A 17,196-nucleotide genomic window follows, 5' to 3' on the forward strand; every position below is an offset into this window, starting at 1 on the left:
AAATATCCTCTGCCTACCTTTCCTCCATCCTTTGACTTCATTCACTATTTGTTGTTCTTTCACAATGTTGTTTACTGACAGTCTGCTATGGGCCAGAATCTGTGCTAACTAAACACATAGAGTAAGCAAAACAGAACACAGGGAGATTTGGTTCTTGTCTTCCAGGAGCTTTAATCTAAAACTGAATGTAGTCAAACAGCACAAGGAGTTCAATAAGAGAGAGACATGGGAAGGGAGATTAACCCAGACTAGGAGGATCAGAAAGGTTTCTTGGAGAGAAGACCACCATGTGCAAAAATTCAAAGTCACAGCTGTGGCATATTCATGGAGTGGGGTGAATGATGAGAGATGGGGGCAGGGAGGGAGACAGAGCCTTTTACAATAGGCTTAGAGGTATAGACTATAACCAGGGAACAAGGGGATACCACAGAAGAGTTTCAAGCAGCAGAGAGACTTGTTTACATAAGCATTTTACAGAGATTCTGCAGATAGAATTGTGAACTGGATTAACAGAAAGACAGACTAAAAGAAAGAAGGATCAATTAGAACCATTTATATCCCTGGGCCAAAGATAATATTAATTTGAGCTACGGGAGTAGCAGCAGGGATAGAAAAATATCTGAGTCAAAAATGATAGGGTTTGGCAATTTATTTTCGGTAGAATTGAGGGAAAGATGCCTTCTAGGTTTCTGACTTGAGCAAATGATTGGATGATGGGGCATGCACTGAGATAAAGGAGACCAGAGAAGGATCAGATGGAGGAACATGTTTGGGTTTAAATCTGTTAAGTTTCATTCCAGAACTGGAATTGACATTTGAATTGTCTGTTGGATATCCTAGCGGAAATATCCAGGGCAGTCAGATACGTTAGGTAAAAGATTTGACCTGGAAAAAGGGATAGCAGGGCCATAAAGTCATAACCAGTAATTTAAATTTTGAATGTGAATGATCTCCCCATGGGAGAGTGTGTAAAAAGTAAAAGAAAAAGGGCCTGGGTTTTAACTTGCAAATGCTTTGGCATTTAATGGATAAACAGAGAAAAGGTATTCATAGGAAGACAGAAGTGGTCATAAACAAAGGAAAGAGGAAGAGAAGTATGTAGAACCAGAGATGCCAAAGGAAAGGGCAGTTAAGGAGGAAGAACAGTCACAAACTGTGAGATCTGATTAGAAATGTTTACTAAATTTAGCAAATAGGAGGGTCTGGTGAGTGTAGTAGAAGTAGTTAATAACTAAGCAAAAATAATAGGTTGCAGAATAGGTGGGAAGTGAGAATAGAGCGAGAGAGGATAGAAAACACTTCCTAGAAATTTTTCACAGAGAGAAATAATTCCCTAGATATTTAAATCCTGTTGGCAAAGATCCTCCAGAGAGGGGATACTACAGGAAGAAGGTGAGATCAGATGGGATCTAGAACACAGGGGTGGGGGGTGGGGGGAGACGACTATGATGGTTTCCCATTGTGGCAGAAATAAGATAGGAGGCTTTGAGCTCTATACCCATAAACAACATCTAGCAGCTCTGTCTTGCTTCCTATTCAACTGGATGCTGATGTGTGTTGAATTGTGTCCCTGAAAAGATATGTTGAAGTCCTAACCCTTGGTATCAGTGAATGTGATCTTATTTGGAAACAGGATCTTCACAGATGTAATTAAGTCATCTTAATTATACTGAGTAAGAGTGAGCCCTAAATCCGATCACTGATATCCTTAAAAAGGGGGATTTGGAGACCCAGAGATACACACAGTAAGAAGATGACCATGGAAAGATGGAGGCAGAAATTAGAGTTACATTGCTACAACCAAGGAATGCCAAGTGTTGCTGGCAACTATTGGTAGCCAGGAGAGGGAAGGAAGGGTTTTCCCCAAGAGCCTTTAGAGGGAGCATGTATCAACCAACACCATGATTTTGGACTTCTGTCCTCTAGAACTGTGAGAGAGTAAGTTTCTATTGTTTTAAACCACCCAGTTTGAGGTCCCATCTAACAGTAGCTATAGGAAACTAATACAGATTGCCAAAACCAGGAATTCCCTAGACTAGTACCTAGAGATTATGGCCATACCACCAAAAACTTAGCATTAGAGGCAACTACCTCAAAGGCACCATCAACTCGGGCAGCAGCTACTAAAAAAAATGAAAAAATAAGTCTTCCTTAGATAAACATGCATCTTTTCTCATCACGCCATATGGTACCCTCTTCTAACAGTGATCAAGCTCACACCCACAATCAGAGATGATTTTAGATCTACAAACATTACAATGACCTGCAGTCAACAAGCCCAAGTAGGAAGGCCTTCACTGAAGATGCATCTGCCTCTATACTGCTCCTGTCTACCATTGTCCTTTTAAAACTGGATCAATGAGAATGCCTTGAATGCATCTCGACTTGCACCAAATATTAAATGATCTAGAGAGACCAAAGAAATGACCCTTGTCTTTAAGTGGTGACAATTTAATGTTGACACAAGTGACTTATATGCATGAAATACCAAGAGAATATTACAAATCAGAATGTAATGAAGTGCTAAATTGAATAAGGCAGACTTAAGACTGTGAGGCAATTCTGACTCTGGCTCACGTTGGGCAAAGTTGGTTGGGAAAATTTTGGGAACAAGATGGGACCTGTACTGAGATGGATGCTGGCTTAGTAATGAGGAAGCAGAGTGGTTACATTACTCTCTCTGTTTTGTGCCATCCTAAGCTGGGGATTTTTAGTAAGGCTGGGGGCAGGGTTGGGATAAAGAGCTAAAGTCCTAACAACTGCACGGGGCTCCCTAATCAACAGAAACAAGTGTAAGTGTAGTCAAATCTACAGATATGATAAAAATGCTCCAGTGCCTAACCATTCAACACCTAGCACTGTCTCAGGCACACAGCCCTTGATCAATACATATTTGCTGAATGACAATATGCCTGAGAATATTAAATAGCTACCATCTGGAGGTTCTGACATTGTATTAAGTGTTCTGCGTGCCCCCATCTTTTGTATTTTCTTTTGACTTTTTTTATTTTGATCAAAATTTAGAAAATGAATTCAGTTTAATGATCAAATAGTTATACAACATTTGGTTCAAAAATAGCAATCATTTTCCATCACCACCAATTTTTTCCTTCCCAGAGGCAACTATATTTACCTTTTTTTTTTTTTTTTTTTTTACATAGGAGAGGCTGATCTTGGCTTTTTGCTCTACCTTCCCAGTACAGATGTATCTTTTCCATCTCCCCATCTTTCTTAGATAATGCTTAGACTGTTATTAAATGTTGACACTATTATGACCATGTAAATGCTATTCAGAGCTAAACCATGTAGTAAATCATGAATATTTTTAAATTTTTTGATTATTTTTTTTCTGGAGTTGTCTTTTTTTTTTTATTTTTTAAAAAAATTTTTTTTCAACGTTTATTTATTTTTGGGACAGAGAGAGACAGAGCATGAATGGGTGAGGGGCAGAGAGAGAGGGAGACACAGAATCGGAAACAGGCTCCAGGCTCTGAGCCATCAGCCCAGAGCCTGACGCGGGGCTCGAACTCCCGGACCACGAGATCGTGACCTGGCTGAAGTCGGACGCTTAACCGACTGCGCCACCCAGGCGCCCCAAGGAGTTGTATTTTTAAAATTTACTTTAGGAGTGCCTGGGTGGCTTAGTCCATTAAGCGTTCAACTCTTGATTTCAGCTCGGGTTATGATCTCACGGTTTGTGAGTTTGAGCCCCACATCAGGTTCTGCACTGAGAGCTGGGAGCCTGGTTGGGATTCTCTCTCTCCCTTTCTCTCTGCCCCTCCCCCCTCCCCTGTTCTCGCTCTCTCTCTCTCTCTCTCTCAAAATAAACAAATAAACATTAAAAAAAAAAAGATTTACTTTAATTTCTATACACTTATCAGTCCAGAGACTGATTCCTGTGGGTCAAGTTCCTGTTGTACTACTTAATTACTAAGTATCCTTAGGCAAGTTACTTAACCAGTCTGTGCCATAGTTTTCCCTTCTGTACAACAGGGATAATAGCAAAACACAGTGTAGTGGTGTCAATTTCTCCAGACAAAACACCACAAAGCATGTTGTGGTCAAACAAAGTTGAGTTTACTAACTCACTGCAAGGAGGAATGGGGAACCATGGAGTGCTTCAGTAGAAGGGGACTGTAGGGGGCTGTGTTACGTGATCTTAGAGAAGGCTCAAGGAAACAGGTTCACTCTGCATTTGGTGCTGTCGGAGAGGGGGTGATTCTGTGATCAGACATTTCAATGTATTGTATCTATAGGAAGGGTTGACAAGAAGAGGCTGATGCTTTAACTGATAAAGAAAGAACACTCATTTCAGCCTGGAGAGGGAAATGTTTTGAATATTTGTGTTTGGGATAACAACCTTGTTTCTGTCTGTGTTTAAGCTATATTATAAAGTGGTGTTATTTTTATTTCATCCTAGCCACACAGTGGCCTTGTTGCGTTTTGGTGTTCTCCAAGATTGTTTCTACTAAAGGAGAGAACACCGTGACCCAGCTGGGGATGCCAGTCTAGCTCCAGACAGCACCTCTGCCTAGATGTTGGCATCAGGCTCGTTCCTAGCACCAAGGGCTACTTTTCTCTTTCTCAGTGGTGAGGATTAAATGAGCTATCATTTACATATAAAAAACATTAGTAAAATGGTTGCCATAGAACAAGCCCTTAAAATGTTTGTTATAGGACACTAAAAGCACAGGCAACAAAAGAGAAAAGTAGGGAAAGTGGACATCAAAATGAAAAACCTTCGCCTATCCAAGGACACTCAAGAGAGTGAAAAGGCAACCTGCAGAATGGGAGAAAATGTTTGCAAATCATACTTCTAATAAGTGACTGATATCTAGAGTACATAAAGAACTCCAATTCAACAGCAACAAACATCTTATTAAAAGCTAGGCAAAGGACTGAAGCACATATTTCTCCAAAGACAACACACAAATGGCCAATAAGTACCTGAAAAGATGCTCAAGATCACTAATAATTAGAAAAATGCAAAAAAAACCCACAATGATCTATCACCTCACATTCATTAGAATGGCTACTATAATAAAAAAAAAAAGGAAACAAAATAATCACCAGTAAGGACAGAGAGAAACTGGAATCCATGTGCATTGCTGGAGAAAATGTAAAATGGTATAGCCACTATGGAAAACAGTATGGCAAGTCCTCACGAAATTAAACACAGAGTTACTGTATGTTTCAGTGATTTCACTCCTGGCTGATATACCTAAAAGAAGTCAAAGCAGGTACTGGAACAGATGTTTGCACACCCATGTTCATAGCAGCATTATTCACAATAACCAAAATGTGGAAACAACCCAAGTGTCCATTGACCTATGCATGAATAAACAAAATGTGGCATAGAGATACAAAAGAATATTGTTCAGTCTTAACAAGGTAGGAAGTTCTAACACATGCTACAATATGGATGAACCTTGAAAACACTGTCCTGAGTGAAATAAGCTGGTTACAAAAGGACACATACTGTGTGATTCCACTTCTAGGAGGTACCTAGAGCAGTCCAACTTATAGAGACAAAATAATATGGTGGTTGCAGGGGGTGGGGTGGGGAGGGGAAGTAGAGAGTGTTTTATGAGTCCAAAGTTTCTGTTAGGGAAGATTAAGATGTTTGGAGATGGGTGGTGGGGTGATTACAACACTGCGAATACATTTAATGCCATAGAACTGTATGCTTAAGAATGGTAAAAATGGTGGGGGTGGAGTCTGAGTGGTCAGTTGGTTGAGTGTCCAACTTTGGCTCAGGTCATGATCTTGCAGTTTGTGAGTTTGAGCCCCACATTGGGCTCACTGCTGTCAGCCTGTCAGCACAGAGCCTGCTTCAGATCCTCTGTCCCCCTCTATCTGTCCCTCCCCCACTTATGCCCTCCCCAAAATAAATATTTAAAAAATAGTAGAAATGGAAGATTTCCGGATATATATATATATATATATATATATATATATATATATATTACTACAATAAGTGTTAGCTAAACTAAAAAATAGTATCAAACCTGACCTCTGCTCCAACTGTCTAATTCTCCTTTCAAAATATTTAATGCAAAAAAAATGCCATTTAATATTCATTACAACTGTAGAAGCTTTATTACTTTTACTACTGTTTTACAGGTTAAAAAAAAAAAAAGGAGACCTAGATTCAACATTATTGTGTCAGAAAGTGGCTGAGCTATAATGTGAATCCAAGTAGGACAGACCTCAGAGTCCAACTCTTAAGAATATGGTTACTCTGGGGGCGCCTGGGTGGCGCAGTCGGTTAAGCGGCCGACTTCAGCCAGGTCACGATCTCGCGGTCCGTGAGTTCGAGCCCCGCGTCGGGCTCTGGGCTGATGGCTCAGAGCCTGGAGCCTGTTTCCGATTCTTTGTCTCCCTCTCTCTCTGCCCCTCCCCCGTTCATGCTCTGTCTCTCTCTGTCCCCAAAATAAATAAACGTTGAAAAAAAAAAAAAAAGAATATGGTTACTCTGTGTTATTTTGGGAGACGTCAAGAGATTTACCTGGGGCTAGGACTCTAACTTCTATTGAAACTGCCCATTGGTAAATGTAATCCATCTTTTCATTCAAGAGAGAACTGAGATATCTCTAATAAGGGAATGGGGCCACACTTTAAAATGGCTATTGAAAAGTATGCAAGAAGCTACTTAAGATTAAATGCAGTTTTTAAGGGACTTTGGGAGAAGCTGAAGTTCTGGATAAAAGCTGTTAGGGCAGGAAACTGTTAAGATGTGGCATATAGCTACTATTTTCTGGGCTTGCCTAGGACCTCTTTGTGTATGTACCAAGGAACAGGGACAGAGATGGAGAGGTAGAATGTACACAACACTTATCGACCTTGGGAATTTTGTCAATAGCAAGATTATTTGCTGAGGAGGAGCAGTTCTGTGCCATATGTCACTTCTATGCTGCGCATCTCCAAAGGAATTACCTGTCCATCTTGCCTGTGTGCTCATTTGCACCATGGTACAGAAAAGCGGTTCCAACCCTAGCTGGGCTGGAAATTGATGGACCTTCAATCAAAAAGTGTATCTGTGTTGCAAGAAGGCACATCAGAAAAGAAAAGGTCTGGTCTCTGGTTGCTGTACTCCTGGGCTAGTTACCAGCATCAGGAAGGAGTCTTGAGAACCATCATTTCCCAATTCTCAGGGTAAGAGACATTGTTTCAGAGGCCAGGGTGAATCTCTAGGAGCCCAGGTCAGTGCTGGAGGCAGTATGCTTTTTCCACTTGCTGCCGGGTTGGCTTTTCACATTTTCAGCTAAGTGTTACAGGCCCCCAGGTCACATTTCTCATCTTCTGCCAGAAAACGGCAAGGAGCTGCTTTGCTGACTGTAGGTCAGTGGCCTAGAGGGTGGAGCGAAATCCAGACTACCCAGGAGGAGGGTATGGGGGCCCTATAACTGGGACAGCCTGGTCAAGCTGGGCACAAGGGACTTACAAAAAGAATGTTAGAGCAAGAATGGAAGGTTAGAGACCTTTTGGTCCCAAGGACAACCTTGACAGGTAGGGAAGCAGAAGCACAGGGTAACTGAATGATTTGCCAAAGATCAAGCTGTGAATCAGGGACAGAGCAGAGAACGACCGAGTTCTCCAATTTCCACTTCAGAGCTGCCCCATTACGTCTGTGATTCCCAAACTTATCAGACCAGAAGAACACTTGAAGGGAGCCATAAAGCCACAGTTTCTAACCCCCTCTGAAATTTATTAAACCGAAGTCTAGGGGAAAAGTGGGGGGATACGTGTGCTTCTCAGAGAAGTAGAAGAGTATTGTGTGATGCCGTCATTATTTTTTCAGACTTTAAAAAACTGTAGCCCATCCCCCTCAATATATTGTTTTCACTGCATTCTGTGCAGTGCATATCTATTTAACCTACACAAATATTTTAACATTTAAGAGAGGGATGAGGAAAAAAGTCTCTGAAGTTAGGAAAGTTGGATTTGAAATCCAGGTTCTTCATTTCCCAGCTTTGTGATATGGGCAAGTTACTTCACTTCTCTGTGCCTCAGTTGTCTAATCAATAAAATGGGTACAATGGCAAACCTTACTGCCTTGGGATGTTGTGTGGGGGGGTCACATAACAGTAAATGAAGAAAGGTATATGAAGTGCTTGGCCTAACAGCTAACATGAGGGGAGGAAAAATTCTCAGGCTGAGGGCCGAACCCCATGTGGCTATGCACTTAGGGCAGGAGCAGTGGCTGTCTCTGTGACCTCTACACCCTCAAGACATCACCCTGGACTTGGCCACACTGCCCAGGGGCCTGGGAACTCCTCTGGAGGAGAAGCAGCCAGGGCCAACCACTGCCTGGGCCCCAGGAAGGGGTTACAGGGAGCTCTGAACATCTGACTCAGACAGCCAGGTTGAGCCAGGGAAGAATTTAGAACCAAGTGGCTCACGCACGAAACAAACTCAGTGTGATAAAGGGAATGACGTTGGGACTTGATTTCCAGACCCTAAGATCACAAGTGAAAAAGGAAGTCTTTCCCAGACAGGTGTACCCTCTCTGGTCAGGAGTCCTACCCAGAGTATCCACTCTGTTCTTTGCACCGGCCCTGCCACGACAATGTGTCCAAGCAGGGTTTTTTAAAACCGTCTCATTTAAATATGAACTATAAAGGCCTACAGTGCCTAAAAACGTCCAAAACAGAACACAAAAGAGGTCTATTGAATATTTTTTATAAAATAAGCATATTTCCCATGTGGAGACATTCTGATCTGCCCTCCTTCCCTTTAATTATCTGTTTTTTTCCATCATACATGATAAAAATAAGTCAATTAATAAAATGAAGGGATGTACTGAAGACAATTAATTCATTTATTTAATAAATGTTGACCATCTGCTATGAATCTGAGATCAGAAACCCTGCGGTGGAGGTCTCCACATGATGGAGTGAAGCAGAGGAGACAGCAGAGCCTACAAAGGGCAGAAGATGAAGTCAAAATGCAGGACATGCGGAGAGGTGGCAAAGCACCTCACGCTGTACAATGACTTTTAAAAAAGGAGTCAGTGTTATCAGCACAGGACAATCATCAATGTGCATAGTAATTGCTGTGAGCTCTTCAGAAAATCCAAAACTGAATTAAATTACACTGAGCATAGCTGCTTAAGAGGGCAAGACAATTTATAGTATGTTAGAGAAAAAAAATTCACCCAAACCTAAAATATAATAAGGGGGAAGAAGTTTCATTAACTTAAGAAAAATTCTGGGTACCCCCTTTTTGCTTGTCCCAAATCCAGCCCCATGGACGATGGGTGGGCCATCCTCAAATGGTATGCTTTCATTTTCATCAGAATATAGAAGTTCTAACATATCTGTGGCTATGCAGACAAATTTGTAACATAGAATATCTGTTTTTATAGGTCTAACTACAACCTCAAAGTCAGTTAATTCCTAGAAAAATTTAGTCATGAGCAATGATATTTAAGGTCTCTTGTCTCCAGGAATGCGGTATATACATGGTAAAACTAAGGTTTATCTATGGATCAAGTTTTATCCCTCGGCTGTGCAATGTTTGGACATTTGTAGAATTGTCTTTTAACTGCAAGTGTTTTCTATGGCTTATGTGGGGGACATTTACAAGAAATTTTGACAGGAAATTCTTTAGCAAATGTATTATGGCATGGTACTGAGAATTTAGTCATCTGGGATGCACACATTATCTCTTTTAAGGGAAATTTATTTCTGGCCTCCCTATGAGAATTCATAGAATTTCCCTGAAGAAGTTGATTTGTTTTCATCTCATGGATGTTATGCATCTTATCCTAAATGTGTTTCCCTTTTTTCTTTGGTTTCTAGGAAGCTTAGAATCAAGTTTTCTGCCTATCTTAAAAAACGGAATGAGCCTATACATATGTTTCCCACCCTATCTCCCATACATTTTTCCTTCACCCTTATTGTGTCATCTAATTATAGTTTTCCAGTAAAAAAAAAAAAGTGTTATAAGCTATCAAATATTATGGGGGAGATATAAGAAAATGAACAAATGAATAGATGGTTGAATGAGTGAATGCATGGATGGCTGAATAAATGAATGGAGTTGTTCTCTACACTGGATCTTGGCCAAGAGGTGGGAAGTGATGGAGTTCTTGCTTTCTGATGCTGAATAAGTAAGGTAATCATTAAGTTAGGTAAGCAACTGAATTCTTGGGCCACTCATGGAAACCTGAAGCTGGCTGGTCCTGATGTACTATTTTTGTTTATAATTAACTAAGACATTGCTTTTTTTAAAAAGGTCTTGGGGCACCTTTAATGCACAAATGAAGACTCTCCAACTGAGACATCTCTTTTGCCACAAAGGACCAAATGAAAGGGTCCTGGCAGAGACTTCCTTTTTACATTCCTTCTGTATAGTTTGATGTTACTAATGAAGGTTTTAAACCCTTTATTTAGACTTAAAAAAAAAAAAACAAAATTCAACCTTTTATGAGAGGGGAGGTGAGCCAATGTTTTTAGATTATCATGTGACTGCATGTATATTTTCTGCCTTGTATGCTGATAGCAAACTACAACCCTATTCTGATTTGGAAGGTTGTCTTATTCTTCCATCTGCAGGATCCTCCATTATGCTGCTGCTGGGATCCAGATTTTTTTCCAGATGAGTTATTTCATAGGATTTGAAATTATGCTTCTGCATACAGGAAACAACTCTGGAGCTAACCCGCCCTGGCAGAAGATCAGAACACGGGATGAGCCACTTGCCAGAACTCAGCTACCTGGAGGAAAATGCTTGAAGGGAAAGGAAAACACCACTCTTCAAAGCATCTCACTAGCCATATCTGGATATCTGCTCGATTGGCATAGATTGAGGGTTAGAACAATTTGGCTCCGGAGGTGCTGAGGTTTTAGTACTGTCCACTAAAAAATACACTACCATCATAGAAAATAATGACAGTCAAGTCATAAAGGTGAAGTTTTCTTGTTGCTTTGAGGATGTTTCATGTTGTCAAAAACATTTTAGTTGTGTAGTTTATGTCCAGTTTGTCTCTTTAGAACAGAGGCTCTTTGGGCAGGAAATGTGCACAGTGATTCTCCTAACGATGGGCTTCACTAATGTTAAGTATTAACGGCAACAAGAAGAGGCCAAATAAATTTTTTTTACTGTCATGTATGGGCTGAATATGTTGGAAGAGGTTTTATTTCACATAAGAAAGAGACAAAGATCAAATTGGTACCAGATCTTCAGAACACAAGGTCAGTGACAAGAAACCAACTTAAAAAATTCTGTGTAATTAACCAGCTAAACCTAACACAACCAATCACCTGGTCATTTTGTTTGTGTCAAGACACCTACAGAAAATCCAGCCCCTTTCATCAAATTCAATTCAGAACACGGAGACACAGCTTTGTACTTTGCATCTTATGTGTCAAACTCTATTTTCGATCCTTTATGTCAAATCTAAATTCATGGCAACAGCATTCAGATCTTGATAGAATCCCCAAATCGCCCTAGACCCCAAATCCATTCCACAAGACACACACACACCTAAGAGCACACATATTTGTACTGGATTTGCACTCACTGAGCTAAGCGAGAGTCAAGAATTTTGAATGACTGCCTGTTGGCTAGAGCTTTAGCAAGTTTTCATATAAGTACCTGCTGAAAACAAGGGTATTGCACAATCGGGTGTTCACCCCTCGGGTGAAGAAATCATATCCATACAGCTCTCATTTGGGATGAAAATGGACCCTCAAATGTTCTGTGGTATTTTCCCTGTTACTGAAGCTTAAATCACTATCAATCTTAAGCGAGCTGAACAAATTGATGTGACTGATGAAAAATGGATAAGTTTGACTCCGAACACACAGAACTGTTGTGTCCACCAAAATGAGGTCTTGATTAGTCAGAAAGCCAACAAAAATACCCTATCAACAACTTACAATCTGATACAATGTCAAAAAGGAAAAGAAATCACTCAGTGTTATCACTGAGAAAACGTTCTGTATGGCCGTGAGATACAAACTGACCTCTCTTATGGAAATCATCTTTGCCTGGCTATCTATATATGCATAAAAGGATATACTTTTTAAAAGCTCATTTTCTCCCTAATAATTGTCTGTTTTTAAAAAGCTATCAGCAGGTGCACCTCATTTCAAAAGCCTCTTGTCCTTCATAATACAATATTCATCACGATTACATAGTATGAAATAAAAAGCAGCAAAACATAAGCGAGGATAGTTCAATTAAATGCAACATAATCTCTGCAGCAAAAAGTGGTTCTGTAGCTAAAATCAGGTTCCAATGAAAGGAAAAAGGGAATATATTTCCACATATTTTTAATTATATAGAATTTCCTCAAACATGATTTTTCATAATATATTCCATTAAGTTAACATCACATTTGAAGAAAGAGCATTTTCCGATTTCATTTTAAGCCTGATTTTGAGCAATTACAGTGTCATTGTTCCGCGGTAGAAAGGTTGAATTCATTTACTGTGTGGTTATGCTAGTTATGATTGATGTCTCTTCTCCAAATGATAAACCAATCACCCCAATGATGTAATGTCATTTTAAGAGTGCCATAATCACATTTCTCTCAAACTAGAAGCTCTGATGAGTTCTAATAAAGATTTATGGTAGATTAAAGGCCTTCATAATATCAACAATGGATTGCTCATTTGATGAGAGATTTGATTAGGTAATTTTTTTGAAAAAGAATACGAGTTTACTAAATATATCAGGCCTGGCTTTGAAGAAGGGCATGGGCCATCATAGAGAGCAGTCCATCATTCCATCTTCAGAATGAATCATCTTCAGTATATTTGGGGGGTCCTCTCTAAACCAGAGGTTGGGGCCTGTGGTGGCATATTCTCGTGGATGAAGCCAAAACACAACCTCACCAAGGTGCACTCTTGGCATGGAAAGCTCCTTATTGCCATTGATGGGATATGTTAATTAACATATTGAGACGATAACTCCAAAGCTTCTGGGTCAGGAGCAATTAATTTCTGAAAACGTCTCTCTTTGGGCCATGGGTACTTAACCCTAGATGTCGTCCACTCCTATGTTTGTATGTTTTGTGAACATTTCACCAACAAGACATCAAAATAAGGCATGACCATTGCTGAGCCCAGGGCAATTCTACCTAAAATCCAGAGATTGGAGCTGCAGCAGTAGCCACAAAATCCTCGCAGGTGGCACAGAACCTTGTGACCAGTGCCTCTGCTCTGTGCAGGTGAAAACCGCAAGGAGAATTCAAGTTTTAGAGGCAATATTTATCATGGTACCATGCGATCAGCTTGTTAAATTCAAGTGAAGTGGTACATGCTGAGGGTTATAGGAGAGGTCACCCCCCAAACACTTTAGACTTGGCAAGGCATTCAGTATTCATGTCAAGGGAATGCATTTTAATCACAAAATCATCTAAACAAGCAAGCAAGAAAGAGTCAGAAGCCAACCATCAAAAAGCAAGAGATCTGAAATGCACACAAATTGGGCACGTGAGGGTGTCCACACTCGGCTATGACCAGAATGGTAGTAATACAAAATTCAATATTCCATTGTCTCTCTACACTTCACCTTTGAGACCCGAGCGCTCTCATGTGCAGCAGTGGGCAAATCCCTCTCACTGAAGGAGGCCCAAGCCCTGTTAAGATAAGCAAAACCTCTTTAGTAACTGCGACCTTCAATAAATGTATCCTGGAACAGCAATGCCACAAAGCGACAAGCGTATTTCACCTGATGCTGCCCACACCACCTTCTCCCCAGCCCTCGAGTCAGAGTTGTCATTCTGCCGGAGACATGAGAATGTCACACAGACAACACCACACATTCAGACACCACAGTTTCCTTACCACTGCTGGAGGCTTGCTGGGGCCCTGAGCATGCTCTGAGCAGGTATGAATTGGGGGAGAACTCCTCATCAGGGTTGGTGTCCATGATTTGATGGGAGGTGTTGCTGTCTAGCAATGGCATCTGGCAGCTAACTGGTGGAGGATTATGGGAGCTAGGCAGCTGAGCAGATGGGAGGAGGCTAGACGAGGATGTAGGTGGAATGGGACGACCTGGGAAAGAGGACAGAGGGGTCAAAGGTCAGCAATGAGTGTCATGAGAGCATCCAGAGAAAGTTACATTGAAACCACCTCACAATATAAATATCCAAAAAAAAAAAAAAAAAAAAAAAGGAAAGAAAAGAAAGAGAAAGAAAGAAAGAAAGAAATGCTCCAAATGTATTTTTTTTTGAGTGTTTTGATGTTTCTCCAAATGTCCAAATTCATACTGCAGGTAGCTACATATTTCACAAAATGAGCATGAGTGGAAATATCCATCTAAAGGGCTGAAGTGCAATCATTCAGGAAAACATCCATTTCTTTCTATCTTCCCTGTTACAGCCCTACTATAATTCCCTATAATCTCTCACTGGACTATCTCTTTTACTGGTCTCCTTGCTTCCTCTCTTGCCATACATCCAGACACTCCCTACTATCTGCATCCCTTCTCTACAGCAGCCAGAATATGTGTGTGTGTGTGTGTGTGTGTGTGTATGTATGTGTGTGTGTATATATATATATATATATATATATATATATATATATATATATATATATAATGTTTATTTTTGAGAGAGAGCACGCGTGAGCACGAGTGGGGGAGGGGCACACTGGATCTGAAGTAGGCTCTGTGCTGACCTCAGAGAGCCTGACAAAGGGCTCAAACTCATAAACCGTGAGATCATGAACTGAGCTGAAGTCCGATACTCATATGACTGAGCCACCCAGCACCCCTAGAGTAATATTTTCAAGACAGAAATCAGGTTTCATCACTTTCCTGCTTGGCACCCTTCAACGGTTTCCCACTACATGTAGAAAGAAATCAAGACTCCTTGTGATGACCTACGTGTTTTGTCTCCTCTGGCACAAGCTGCTTCTTCCACCTTACTTCCAATAGTGGCCTCTACTTGCCCCCTTATTCTCCAGCCAATGTAGCCATCTTTACTTCTGTTGCTTGAACATGCCATATCATTCTGTCTTCTGAGTCTTTACATTTCCTGTTCCTCCGTGTGGAATATTCTCCCCACCTGCCATCTCACTGATTTTTACAAGCCTGCTCCTTCCCTAGAAACTTTTCCTGTTTGTCTTCTTGCAAGCTGCTCACCTATGTGCTCTATCCTATTAGCCTGTTTAAGTTTCTTCATAGCCCTTAATACTATGTGAAGGTGGACATCTGCCTACATTACTCACCCCTGTACCCTCAATAATTTCCTAACGAACAGCACTTGCAGAATGAATGAGCAACCAAACTGGTTTAGGGTAGAGGTAGAAAGGGCCACACATTTGCATCCTAAAGAATTTGCCAATGCCCCTACTCTGTCCACCACCGTTTTGTTCTTGTTTTGTTTTGCATACCATGGGGGAATTCCTACAAAGCTCGGCTACTCCAGGCAGGAGGAAGAGCAGCCAGCCCACAGGTGGTGGGCAGTAACTTGGAGCTGCGAGAGGGTCAAAAAGGTCTCCTACCACACAGAAGCCTGCTGCAACCTCTCTTTCACATGGCAGGGAGCTCCTGGCAGCCAAATTGCTGAGTGAAGATAATTGCTGTGTGTACTTTCACCTGATTCACCCTTACATGTTGGGGTCCTTGCAATTGCTTGCATGCTGGTTTGCTCACTTGGTAAGTTCAAAAAAATGAGCCAAGACTAGCAGCCCATGGGATATGCCCTAGAGCTGGAGGTGTGGAAAGAAGGGTAGGGTGTTGACAAAGCAAACCCAAGAAATCAGGTTAGAGTTTCAACTCAGGCAAGAAGTATCTGAGTCAGAAGAAATGTGTTTTCCTGCTTTTAGATGGACTACATATATGAATATGTTTTCAGCACCTCAAATGGATGCCATTTTTTTGTGGCCACGTTTACAATTGTATTTCTCGATCTATTCCTCAGGGCATTAAATGTTATTGTTAGATCAGTTTGGTTCAGTAAAATTTAAAAGTGAGTCTTATGTATAATCCACTCAATATTGAGAACATAAAAAAAAAAAAAAGACAGGGCCACCTAGGTAGCTCAGTTAAGTGTCCAACTCTTGATTTTGCCTCATGTCATGATCTCATGATTCATGACATTGAGCCCTGCCTAGGGCTTTGTGCTGACAGTGAGGAGCCTATTTGGGATTCTCTCTTTCCCTCTCTCTCTGCCCCTCCCCTGCTTGTGCAAACACATTCTCTCGCTCAAAATAAATAAATAAACATAAAAAAATAAGACATCATTCTTACCCTCATAGAGGTCACAGTCTAGTGGGGGAGGCAGACAGTAAGTACCATGTGATAAGAGGAGGAGGCATGTAATGACATGGTATTGTCGAGGTGAAGGAAGGGGACACTTGATCTAGCCCGGCCAGGGAGAGGTCAGGGTGGAAAGTTCAGCAAGAATTCCCAGGACAATTGATGCCTGAACAATCTTTGAAACAAGAGGAAATGGACCTCTGGTAAGAGGAAACATGACAAACAGTAGCCCCGAGCCCCCAAGCCACTAGCTTATTGCCCTTTTTGAGGGTGGGAGTTGCAGAAAGAGACACGGAATAAGAGACTCTTACAGCTCACATGTTAGGGGCTCCTGTCCAGTAACACAGTTAACAAATCATCATCCTTGAAATAGAACAATGGGTAAATGGAGTTTGATTTGAAAAAATCAATTTATGTATGACAGTTTGGAAGCCATGTAAGGCATGTTCCTATCAGAGGCTCTCACAAAGCAAGCCTGAACACCTCAGAGTTCCATCAGAGTTGGGGCTAACATTAATCAATACTTCTCCCATAGTTATCCCTCTACTAACTACCATCGTTAGGATTTTAACTGCCAATGTTTTTGTGCAATGACTGTCTGCCACTCACTGTGTCAGCCACTTTATATATAACATCTATTTCCCAAAATAATCCTATGAGGTTAGAATTATTATAATCCCCATTTTGTAAGTGGGGAAACTGAGGCACAGAGCAGTAAAACTCATAGTTAGCAGGTGACAGGGACCAGGAGTAAAACTCAGGTTTGTGTGTTCCAAAATCTACCCTCTAACCACTCTGTATTGCGTTTGCCCTAACAGCATGATGATGACAATGATGACAATGATGATGGAGGAAAAGGAAAAGGAAAAGGAAAAGGAGAAGATGAAGAATAAGAAGACAATGACCTATAAGGAGCAGGGAGGGTTGATTTACAAATCATGTTTCCTGTTTCCCATCTCCTAGTCCCAAGGCACTCTC

At 41.0% G+C, this 17,196-nt stretch overlaps 1 protein-coding gene across 21 annotated transcripts in view; it reads right to left on the reverse strand.

The window, feature by feature from the left end:
• Positions 1-17,196, reverse strand: part of TENM2 (teneurin transmembrane protein 2) — a 1,977,527-nt gene that overhangs the window by 367,986 nt on the left and 1,592,345 nt on the right. For 17 of the 21 annotated variants that reach the window (XM_045502305.1, XM_045502315.1, XM_045502361.1 and 14 more), the window contains one exon: positions 13,800-14,009. The exons of the other annotated variants lie outside the window; for them this stretch is intronic. In XM_045502305.1, coding sequence (XP_045358261.1) covers positions 13,800-14,009 — 210 coding nt within the window. The remainder of the gene's footprint in view (positions 1-13,799; positions 14,010-17,196) is intronic. 21 annotated transcript variants of the gene reach the window in all.

Source organism: Leopardus geoffroyi, chromosome A1 (genome assembly GCF_018350155.1).
Source record: "Leopardus geoffroyi isolate Oge1 chromosome A1, O.geoffroyi_Oge1_pat1.0, whole genome shotgun sequence".
NCBI classification, from domain to species: Eukaryota; Metazoa; Chordata; class Mammalia; order Carnivora; family Felidae; genus Leopardus; species Leopardus geoffroyi.